The 12268-nt window shown below is 42.2% G+C and overlaps 1 protein-coding gene across 1 annotated transcript in view; it reads right to left on the bottom strand.

Moving 5' to 3' along the window:
• Window positions 1–717: 717 nt before the first annotated feature.
• The window catches only part of NTF3 (neurotrophin 3), a 55775-nt gene continuing 44224 nt past the window's right edge, over window positions 718–12268 (bottom strand). The window contains exon 2 of the mRNA XM_008930289.2: window positions 718–3093. Coding sequence (XP_008928537.1) covers window positions 2302–3093 — 792 coding nt within the window. The 3' untranslated portion in view covers window positions 718–2301. The remainder of the gene's footprint in view (window positions 3094–12268) is intronic.

The following is a 12268-nucleotide window of genomic DNA, read 5'->3' as shown; positions in this document are numbered from 1 at the left end:
TAAAAGTGGCATCCTCACTGCAGGAACAAGGTAGTTTGTGATTAATAGGATTTAACCAAACTAAGTTAGTCTTCTTATCTCCTCATATGGATATAGACCTGTCTGGCATGGTGAAACAAGATTTCTAAACTTAATGATCCATGACAATATCAGCTCTCAATTACTCCCAGCATCTGCAAATGATCTTTATTTGGGAATTCAGGGTGCAAAATTAGGCTTTTAACTTGCAAAAAAAATCCAGTGGGGCAAGACTCTGAAAAATATGCTTTTACCCCCAAGCTAAAAAATTTTAGTTGAAATTTAAGCTTTCCTAATAGTAAAACTAGCAAAATCTCTGTGGGGGATTTTTTTTTTTTATAATGTTTGCCAGGGAATGAGAAAACTGGAAATATTCTAGTCAGATCTATCAGATACTGAGTTCCTTGTTATATTACATCCTCTCATTTTAACGATTGCCTTGGTATGGAACCTCTGAAGTTCTTATTGCTTGAAGCAAAGTAAGGATTTAGTACTGCAAGGTGATGATATTTCCTGGGAGGTAAATACCCCGGCCTCATGCTGAGAATTGAGATGGTTCTCAGAAACCTTGCTTATGGCCTCCCCTGCAGAAACACCACCTACACGCTCCAGCCTGGCTTCCAGAGACACAACTATTCCAGTGCTTGGCCTCATGGGCAGCCCTTCTGGTTCTCCAGTGGTTTTATGGTGTGCAACGCTCTCTGTAAGGGATTAGGGGAGACCACACAATTTGCTGCCTGTCACGACCTGCTGCAGGTTTGAAGTTGGTTTTCCAGGAGTGAAAGCTGCACGAACAAAAGAATCCTGAAACCTCGGGTTTGAGTGCTCTGATCTCATTTTCACTTGTGATGCTGAACACGCAGTGAGAGCCAGAGTGGAAAACCTTCAGACACTACAGCTGTAAAGCTGTTTGAGTGGCTGGTGTTTTCCAGCCCTGCCTGGGTGTTGGATCTATCCAGACACAGATAACATGCAGTCCAATCTTAATTCTGTTGATAGCCATGGACTCTACTTTATTTTATGGGAGTGGGATCCCATCCAGGGCATTACACAGCTAGTGTGTAATAGACCTTCTCTTCAAGTAGTGTCATTATTCCTGTCCCCAGTGGAGCTACATGACAATCCAAAGAAGAGTTTGAGGTATATATTTGCAAGTACATTTGTCTGTCCTAAGCAACAAATCTGTTTAATTGAGGAACTTCATTATTACTACAGACTCTGTGGATTTTAGTCACCATCCATTTCAAGTTCCTGTGAAAGGTACCAGGTTTCTCCAGCAGTTCTAAACATTTTTCACCCTGTGAAAAATGAAGAATGGATTGTTGAGAAGAATGGCTTTGTATGGGTGTGTGGCTTTGATATCCATGCCAGGATATCGTATCTTTCTTTTCTACAATTTCCAAGCCAAGGGTTCTTTTCAGGTCGAGACACCACCAGCTTTGTTTCCAATTTGAAAACTCTGACAGAGAGAAACGATCCAGCAATGCAAGCAGAAGATAATGATTCATGTGAGGAGAAGGAGGCTGATCACAATAAACCATCTTTCATGTATTATATTAATGATCCGTTTAGATTGGTCCTTGGCTTCAGTAAGTTTCAGCTACAAATATTTTATATTTTTTCATATTTTTTCAATGATGCACTGGCAGCATTAGAAACAGTTGCAAAACAAATGTGCTTCAGAAACATAAACGGAAGTTGCTGGATTATTAGCAGCCATCCTGAAATGCTAACAGAGGAAAAATGGTAATTTCACTGGCAAAACTGGCATAATACACAGAAACTTTATTTTAGGGCTACCTGATGTCTGTAAATTTGACATCATCTGCAGGCTACAGCACGTACTTTGGTCCATGTTTGTTTTGGCGGTGAGGAGTCAACATTGCATCCAATTAAAAGTGAATGTATAGAGCAGGGAATATAAATATGTACACAACTCTTGGCATTGATCTGATTTTTAACAAGTTTACTAAATGACAGTCACTGGTTTGACAATACTGAATGAAAAATACTGATTTTACACAGATTTTACAGGAAGGTTACGGTATGCTGCCGACAAGCAGTGTCACAAACATAGTCTAAAAAAAACCTGGAGCTGCCCACAGCAGAGGCACACACCCTTTGCTCTTGTTTATTGAGAGAGAAAGCTTATATACTGTAGATTTGCTGAAGTTTAATAAATAAGGTCAACTTATAATATATATAAAACAATATAAACATTTATATGCTACATGCATATCATATAATTTAAAGTAATAATTTATATAGCAAAGAGATGCAGATTTATGTTCTTCCTATTTTCCTCGACAACGCGCACACGCAGGAGGTGTCTATCCTTATCCATCTCCAGCCTACCAGTTTGTTGTTTTCTGAAGTCAGTGCTCTAACATAAGTTTGGGATGTCTTGCATTGGGAATTCCAGTGCTTGTCATCGATGCCCCGGCAGCCGTTTTTCACGGGCTTGGCTTCTTTACACCTCGTCTCATAAAAGTATTGCTTAACTGGAGAGTTGCCCGTTTTAATTTCTCCCAGAACAGTTACCTGGTGCCCTCTGATGTCGATGGCAGAGGATTTGTCCGTGACCCACAAACTTTCACTGTCACAAACGGAATATTCCCCTCGGTGGCCCTTGTGCTCCGCGTACCTCTTCCGCCGGGAGGTTCTGTTCACCACGGAATTCCCAACATAATCCTCCATGAGGTACAGCGGCGGCGGCTCCAGCGGCGTGTTGTCACTCAGGAGGACTCGGGGAGAGTTGTAGCGTCTCTGCTGCCTCAAGAGATCTGTATCCACTGAGATAACTGGCTGGAAGTCTGATTTCACATTTTCCTCTCCGTCCATGTCTTGCTGAGCGTCTGCTTTCTGCACCGTGTTTTGATAGTTTTCCTTAATATCTACCATCTGCTTGGAAAGCTTGTTTTTTAAAATGTCTGCTTGGATAAGTTTGATGATAAGGGAATTTATCGAATCTTCTGGCAAACTCCTTTGATCCATGTTGGTAGACTGGACGCCACGAAGATAAGCGAGAAATATCACATAAAACAAGATGGACATCACCTTGTTCACCTGTAAGATCTGCAAAGAAACAGAAAGTCAACATAAAAACAATTAAAGGGGGAAGTTTTTCAGAGGCTGCAAACATGAAAATTGGGAATTTTTATTATAACATCTGCACTTTATAGATGCAGATATATATAGATACAGAAACACAGGCTATGTGTTTCTTTGAAGATATTTGTTACACTTTATAAAGAGTGCAACTCATTTCTGAGGGTTTTTTTTTCATTCTCTTTCTCTCTATGGTGCTATAAGGGAAAATACTCTTGAAGGAAAATCGTGCAGACAAGTAGCAAAATGGAGTTTTTAGTATTTTAAACTTCAGAAAATACTAGCTAGGCCCCTGTAGTAAAAGTAGGGAATTCAGATGGATCCACAGATCTTTTGGTAGTGATTTTTTGCAGAGTTGGAACCTCTTGTTTTATTTTGTTCCATTTGGGTTTTTTTGTTAAATGAAGTTGCTTCATTACATTTATATAAAATGGAACAAAACTGACAGTAATTAGAAATATTCAAGAGCAGGTGGAGGACACCCCTCTCCCCACCCCCCTCAAAAAAGAAGAATTTAGTTCAAAGGTTGAAGATTTTGAAAACTGTGCATAAAAACGTGTTACTTCTTTGCCATCCACTGCTATATGTAGATTCCTGTGGGTGTCCTTTCAATTATAGCTTCAGACCATATTCTAGAGGCTCCCTTGTAATTTCTTTTTAAGCCTTTGTGGGTTTTTCTTGTGTAGTTGAGAACCATGCGCATCCATCTAAGGAGGTGTTTTTATTTCCTGTGGACACCTGTATATTTTGTATTAGCACCCATACTTAAAGGAAATCAATTTTCAATGTAAAAATACTGATGGAAGCAAACCATTCACTTCAGAGCACACCTCCTTTATGAACTTGTTGCATAAGTAGTGGATTGAAGAATGAAACATCAAACTGAGAGCACCTTCATCCCATGTAATAAACTCTGGCTGTAGCACTGATTCAAGTGACTCAGAACAGTCTTGAATATGATTCTCCTGCACAGCAAACACATCCACCACACGTCTGATACCTCCAACACTCTGGGATGAGGGCACAGAGTCACAGACCGTGGAACAGATGGAGCTGAAAGGATCCTCAGGACATCATCTAGACCAATCCCACTGCTCAGAGTAGCATCAGCCAGGGCAGCTTGCACAGAGCTGTGCCTAGTCAGGTTTGGAATATCTCCATGGATAGAGACTCCACAAGCCCTCTAGGCAACCTGTTCCAGTGTTTGACCACCCTTGCACTTAAAAAAAAAAATTGTCATGTTTCAGTAATATTTCCTATATCTCATTTGTTCTCATTGCCTATTGTCCTTTCATGGGACACCTCTAAGAAGAGTTTTGCCCCATCTTTTTTACTGCCTCCCATCAGATATTTCTGCACTTCAGTAAGATCCCCCTGAGCCTTCTCTTCTCCAGCATGAACAGCCCCAGGTCTCTCAACCTCTCCTCATATGACAGTTGCCCTAATCATTTGCATGGACTAGCTCCTGTATATCCAGGTCTCTCCTGTACATCCATGTCTCTCTTGTACTGGTTGGCCAGAACTGGACACAGCACTGCAGATGTGGCCTCCCCAGTGCTGAGTTGAGGGGAAAGATCCCCTCCCTTGACCTGTTGGCAACACTCTGAGTACTCTGTTTTTTTCACAAGAGAAACTGTGGAAATATCAGACATCTTGAACAGAAAATTTTCCCCTTTAAAAAAAAAAAAATCATAATTTTCTGTTTAAAAGAGTGAACCATTTTCTGTATAAAAAGGCAAAGAAAAAAAAGATGAAAAAAATTTTACTGCACAACCCTCTATCCACAATAAGTAAAATTCCTTTTTGCAAGATTGAGTCCCCACTTCATAGTTTGGAACTGCAGCAAAATCAGAGCTACCCTCTGTGGATGTGTGAGCTGCCCTTTTATGGACAAGAAATGTGTTTTCTCCATTCTCAGTTTGTCACAGTATGAGTTCACCTAAATCTAGACTGTTGCTTGCAGCAATGTTTTGCTTTGGGGGGAAAAAAATCTAAGATGTTCAGTTACCATACAATTACTGTCACACCTAAATAAATACTAACTTAATGTAGATGGATCTCAGAGCCCAGACTGTACTGTATGAAAAATTGCAGAGCAATTTAGTCTTCTCTCAGAAAATTATTTGCTTTTAAAAACAGTAAAAATATTATTAAACAGATGTCATTCAGCAGATTTCTTGCAGCACTCAGGAGAGCAAACCCACATGCAGCATGACACACAAATCTATAGGATGGTGAGCAAAGCTCTGACAACGCTCTGCTCAAAGGCTGAAAGCATTATTCATGCCAACATGCAGCTGCATGCAATCACTGCTCTGCTTAGTCTCAAAACTAAGTGGCACTAGCAAAATACACAAGTTGGAGCAGGTGATGAGGTGGGAAAAGTAAGACTGGAGTTCCTGCAGACTCTCTTTAATGTCATTCTGCACACAAAAAAGAAGGGCTGGGGACCTCGGAGCTGGAACAGTTCAAATAAGCTATTTTTCTTGTCCATGGAGGAACTCCATTAATGGGAAAAATGCCTAAAAGTATTTTGCTGAACTTCATGTGATATGTCTTGTGGATTTGGTGGGAAAGATGTTAACCTACTCTGAAGTTTGATGTGTAGTTTGATTTACAGTTGGCAGATTATTTGCTGCAAAAGTAAAAATATGCCAGAACAAACCTTTATCCTTTTTCTGGGTGCAAAATTTTGACAGGAGACACAAACGTTTGGTAAAATTACAATTTTCAGGGAGTTCTTCTGAGACAATTCACCAGGAAGGTTCATCCGTGGTGTTCAGAAATTCCAGGACTAGAAACAGTCAGTCTGTCCATAAAGTCCAGCACCTCAGAATATAAGACACTGTTTTAGGTGGGAGAAATGGACATTACTGGGAAACCACAGCTGTTTTATGGCCTTGGTTCTAATATGGTCATAAGACACCTTAAAAGTATATAGGTTTGTAGGTCTGGGGAGAATTGCTTTTGATAAATGGCCCTTTGCCCAAAATGGAACATTGTGCCTGTCTGAACTGAAGATAATTTGAAATTATTTTTTTGGCATATGTGTTGTTAAATCCATAAAAAGCAGAGGAAAATGTAAAACTTCAAAATGTTTATGTTTTCATATTTTCAAAGCAAATCATTCTGATGTTTCTGAACATGCTTCAGATGTTACACAATGGAATTCACAAAGCAGAGCAAGTGCTTACTCAGAGTAGCCCAGTGAGTAAGTTATCTGTGGAGGAGACTTGGATTAAAGGTAAGATTTCAACACAGGTATCCTGTCTAAGAGAAGACTGACTTAACTTCCAGGCTCCTGGGGCGTGGGTTCATATGGATCTCAGGAAAAGTTCTTTCTTTGGCCTTTTGAAGAATGGTATAAAAATCTCCCAAGTATTTAGCCCTTCACATGACTTCTTCTGTTCTTTCGTTAATTTTTGCTTAAATTCAAATGATTCATTTCAGGTAGAAAGACAGATTTTGTTCAAGCCAAAGTTTTCTTAGTCAGCTGATATCAGTGAGATATTTTCGTTGTTCTACAAGGTTCTTCTTGAGATTTTCCACATGTAAATTCCTAACAAAAGTTCATTTTGGCTGTCCATGTGGACTGTTGGTATTCAAGTAAATGTGCTGAATGGCCCTAGAAATGGACAGAATACTTATTTACACTCCTACAGGTAGTACAGATTAGATTACATTTAGGATCTGAGTTTGTGTCCCAAAGCCATTTTACTGGGAAGTCATTCCCACTTGTCCTGTCGCTAAAATTCCTGATGAAGAGCCCCTCTCTGGCTTCCTTGTAGGTCCCTTCAGACACAGGAAGGCTGCTATGAGGTCTCCATGCACCAATCTTCTCTTCTCCATGCTGAACAGCTCCAATATTCCGGAAAACTGTTTTTCCTGAGCTGCTGAGAAGAGTTCTGCTGTCGTACTCTGCTATTCTTTGTGCCCTTCAAGATGTTGGGTCACACCTTTGATGCTTTGAGCTCTGGCTAGAAGTAATTAAAAAGAGGCTGAGGAGCATATGGCTCTCATATCAGCCCTTGAGTGTGCTTGGAAATCACTCTGCTACGTGCAGTTTGGAAAAGCACTGGACATCAAGGTAGGAGGATTCTTAGAGTTTGTCCCTTTGCAGAGCTCTTCTTTCAGAAATACACTGGCTTTCAAAAGTGATTACAGACTTGGCAACAGAAACAAAGAAGATCCTGAAGGGAACAAGGACTATAACTAAGTGACATTAAGCATCATGAATGGTCCAAAGGATTTGTGGGAGAATATATCACAGTATGGCTGGAAAACCAGTATATCCTATTAGCAGTAGACTGCTAATTTGCACTAAGCAAGTTTGACTCAAACATTGCTGACATTGTGGCACAGCAGGTAAAAGCAAACAGCACAGAAAAGGAAAGCTCATGCATTGCAAAGCTGCTTGATCTTCTAGCTGTGGCTTAGTTTTACTTTATTTTAATGGTTTATATTCCTGCCTATCACTACAGTGTCAGTGGGGTACTAATATTGTCTGGTGGTCCAAGGAAGGTCTAAATTTAGGAGAAGTAAATAAGGTTACCTCTTCCCTCCATCAATAAATTAAATCCTCAATAACCTCTGGCAAATCACTTTCTGCTCTTTTCAGACTCGACACTTTATGTAGTAGAGGAAAGCTTGGCTTCATTTTGAAAAAAATAAATGGATTACTTTATTTTGATCAGCCTCTGAACAGTCTACACAGCTGAGGAGCAAAGCATCATCTAAAATATTCTGTGAAAAGAATGAAATCCTAGTACTGTGAAAATTCCCTAAGTATTTACTTGTAAGTCATTGCTAAGAGGAACTGGAATAGAAGGAAAAGTAACTGGTGAATTTTACATTCAGCATTGGAATCACAGAATCACAGAATCACAGCATATGCTGAGTTGGAAGGGACCCACAAGAATCATTGAGTCCAACTCAACCCTGCACAGGACCATCCCCAGGAGTCAGACCATGTGCCTGAGGGTATCATCCAAATGCTTCTTGAGCTCTGTCAGCCTTGGTGCTGTGCCCACTGCCCTGAGGAGCCTGTTCAGTGCCCAACCACCCTCTGAGGGAAGAACCTTTTTCTAATATTCAACCTGAATCTTCCCTGACACAGCTCCAGGCCACTGCCTGTGTCCTGTCCCTGGTCCCCACAGAGCAGAGCTCAGTGCCTGCCCATCCTCTTCTCCTCCTGAGGAAGTTGTAGCTGCAATGAGGTCTCTTCTCAGTCTCCTCTTCTCCAGCTGAACACACCAAGTGCCCTCAGTGTCCTCACACGACTTCCCCTCAGGGCCCTTCACCATCTTCGCAGCCTCTTTTGGACACTCTCTAATGGCTTCATATCTTTCTGATATTGCAGTGCCCAAAACTGCCCCAATGTTGCAGGTGAGGCTGCCCCAGGTCAGAGCAGAGTGGGACAATCCCCTCCCTGCCCCGGGTGGAGATGCTGTCCCTGATCCCCCCCAGGACAGGGTTGGCCCTCCTGGCTGCCAGGGCACTGCTGACTCGTGTCCAACTGGCCACTGACCAGGCCTCCCAGGGCCCTTTCCCAACACTGCTCTCTAGCATCACATTCCCCAGTCTGTCTGTGCATCCAGGGGCAGAATTCAGCACTTCCCTTGTTGAACTTCAAATGGTTGGTGATTGCCCAGCACTCTCATTTATCAGGGTCTCTCTGCAGGGTCTCCCTGCTTTTGAGGGACACAACAGCTCCTCCCGGTTTTGTATCATCTGCAGACTTGCTCAGGGTCCCTTCCAGTCCTAGGTCTAAGTCATTTATGAGGATGTTGAAGAGCACTGGGCCTAAGAGGGAGTCCTGTGGAACCCCATTAGTGAAGGTCCCTCGTCTGATGCCACCCCAGTCACTGTCACCCTCTGTACAGGACTCGTGAGCCAATTGCTCCCCCACCACATGATGAGTTTATCCAGCTGTGGAATGGACATTTTGTCAAGAAGGATACTGGGAGAGACAGTATCCAAAGCTTTACTGAAATCCAAAAAGATCACATAAACTGGCTTCCCCTGATCAACCACGTGGGTCACCTTGTCCTAAAAGAAAATCAGGTTTGATCAGCAGGACTTTCCCCTCGTGAAGCCACGCTGGCTGTGACCAATGACTGTGTTATCTTTCAGGTGTTTTTCAATACTTCCCAGAGTAATCCTCTCCATAACTTTATCAGGCACTGAAGTGAGACTGACAGGACTGTAGTTTCCGAGGTCCTGCTTCTTGCCCTTCAGGGCAATATTTGCCAGCTTCCAGGTAGCTGGGACCTCTCTGGATTCCCAAGACTGATCAAAAATCATCGAAAGAGGTTTTGCAATGACATCAGCAGCTCTTTCAGGATTCTTGGATAAATCCCATCAGGCTCCATAGATTTGTAGGGATCCAGTTGGAACAGCAGATCCCACACAATTTCAGGGTCGTCTGGGAGCTGATCATTCTTGCAGTCAAGGGCACTGAGACCCCCTTGGTCTGTCATCCATGTTGAAGACTGAAGCAAAGAAAGTATTTAACACCTCTGCCTTGTCTGTCCCTGTTTGTAAGGTGACCATCCCCATCCTGTAACAGGCCAAGGATATTTCTATGCTGCCTATTGCCATTCAATATTTGAGAAAATTCCTTTTATTGTCCCCCACAATTCTGGCAGTTTCAACTCCAGTCGAGCTTCGGGCACACAGATTTTCTCCCTACAGCAGCAAGCAGCATCTCCGAATTCTTCCCATGTCACTTGACCTTGCTTCTACTGGGCATATATCTTCCTTTTTTTACCTTATTTCCAAGACAAGATCCCTGTTCACCCAATCCAGCCTTCTGCCTCGCCTGCTTGACTTTCAACATTTGGGAATTGCCTGCTCCTGTGCCCTTAGGAGCTGATGTTTGAAAAGTGACCAGTGCTGATGGACCCCAGCACCTGCAAAAACATTTTCCCAGGGGACCTTACTTACAAATTCCCTGAGCAACCTGAAGTCTGCTCCCCGGCATGATTTGTGTAAGTCAGCTTGAAGCGTTTGCTACTTTCTAAAAAATTTAGGAGCAGATTCTGTTCTTCAGACCAAGCAACTAATGATCATTTGTGGTGATTGACAGCTTTTTCAGGCTTTTACCAAAGTGTAATTAATTTAATTACATAACTGTAATTAAACTCATTGCTTGCTAAGCACTGCTTTCCCATACTCTCAAGTAGTGGAAAGCCCTGTTGATTCTCTCTTCCTAATAAGTATGTTGAGAAGAAATGCAGCTCTTCTCCTTTGTGCTTAGGGGAAAATGCAGAGGGTACAGAACAAAAGTGTCACTGCATTCTCAATGTTCAAAAAGATGGGAATATGAAATAATTGCATATGAAAATTTGCACTGTATTTCAGAGTAGTAATTGACTATTTGCACAACATGTGCCTACAGAGGGATTTATTGAAGTAGATTGCTGCAGAGTGCTGAATGTCCCTACAGGCACTATGACCCTCCTGAATGTTTCTACTTCTCAGGATACGGAAATTTCAACACATATGGATTGAAGCTGAAGCTTTCACAAGAGCCAGACCCTCTAAGAAGCCAAAGAATTCAGAGACAAAATCTAGTGGGACTGAGTTATGGCAGCCTTGAGTGTTAACCCTCCCATCCTGGGTGCCAACCAAACTGTAGTTAGAGAGAAGGAATTTAAAACTAATTCATTCTTCTTGCAGATGGGCAGGGGAGAGTGGCTGCACACTCCAACTGGGGGAGACCACCAAAGGTTCTTAATTTCTGCAGCAGGTCAATTGCCTTTAATCATACTTTACTCAAGGCTATTTTCAAAAAAGACACACCTGAGCACTAAGCCCAAACAGCCTCCAGTGACTGGTATATACCTAATCTCTCATGGAAATGGAGTTCAGCCTACTGAGTTACTGACATTTCCTTTTCTTCTTTAAATGACTGGTGGAGCAAAACACAGCAGGACAGTTGTTCACTCCAGCACAAAAAACTCATCTGCACTTTGAACCAATCTACAATGCTACTTATGATTATCATTGTGACCATGACCCTACTCAGCATTGAAGAAAGCTTTCCCAACTGGTGACATCTTCCTGAGGAACACTTTTGCAATAATACATCTTCTGCAAGCAGCAATCTGTCCTTGGAGCAGTTAAATGAGCTATGTAGAGTCACAGCAACATCTATTCACTCACAGAGGTGATTGCAACAGCATGTGTGTCTACATTTGATCTTTCCACCACAAATATATCTGTATCTTTTCAGGGATGAAGATGTGGTTGCCTTACACGTACCTGCCCTTTTCCAAGAGAAAGGTCAAGAGCAGTTCCTCAGTGCTTACCTCACTGTTTGGAACAGCAGCTGCTTCTCACACCTTGTGCACAGTTAATTCTGTTAGGTTTTGGCCCTGCACCTCCCTCCCCCGCCACCGACATCGGGTGGTGTTCAGGGCACTTCAGACCTCCCTGGAGGCATTTGACACTCCCCAGCATCCCCTGGCCATCCCACTGAGGGGCTCAGCCATGAATAATGTCCTGTATAATGTCAGCCATATAAGCTCCATCCCCAGCTGTATAACCAGCCACAGAAGTTTCCTCAGTCACAATGAGGTTCTTCTCTGGTTTAATTCCTTTCCTCACTGACATTTATGTGACACGTTTACATATTTACACCTGTCTGTCTCTGCTCCGACTGCCGTGGTATGATTTTGCATTAACCAGTCGACTGATTACTCTGGGTATTGAGAAGGTCGGAAGAAGAAGCTTGAAGGCTGGGATCCCAGTTTCTCTGATTTCTTGGAAGAGTTTGGCCAAGTCTAAATCTCTTTTCATTACTTTCTATATCTGCAAAGTAAGAAATTCTGTGCAATGATGTTGGGGTTTTATCACCTTAGATATATACCCTGGCATCCTTTGGTTTTTCACTCCAAGAACTGCCTGTTTTTCCCCTACTGAGAGAGCAAAAGTAAGAATTTCTTCTCTCCACACAAGGCACAATTGTAGTGCAGTAGGATACCCTGTGTGCTGCATGTCTGTTTTGAGAGTAACAAGACATCTTAACAAATATATTTCCATAAATGTACACAGTGTAAATCATCCTCTGGGTACTTTTACCATTCTAGAGGATGAACAGCTGGAGAGCAACTGTGGGGAGAAGGACTTGGGGGTGCTG

The sequence above is a fragment of the Manacus vitellinus genome, unplaced genomic scaffold (genome assembly GCF_001715985.3).
Source record: "Manacus vitellinus isolate BGI_N305 unplaced genomic scaffold, ASM171598v3 scaffold_90_pilon, whole genome shotgun sequence".
Classification (NCBI taxonomy): domain Eukaryota; kingdom Metazoa; phylum Chordata; class Aves; order Passeriformes; family Pipridae; genus Manacus; species Manacus vitellinus.
Note: the sequence above shows the minus strand (reverse complement) of the source record. Positions and strands in the feature narration are given on the sequence as shown.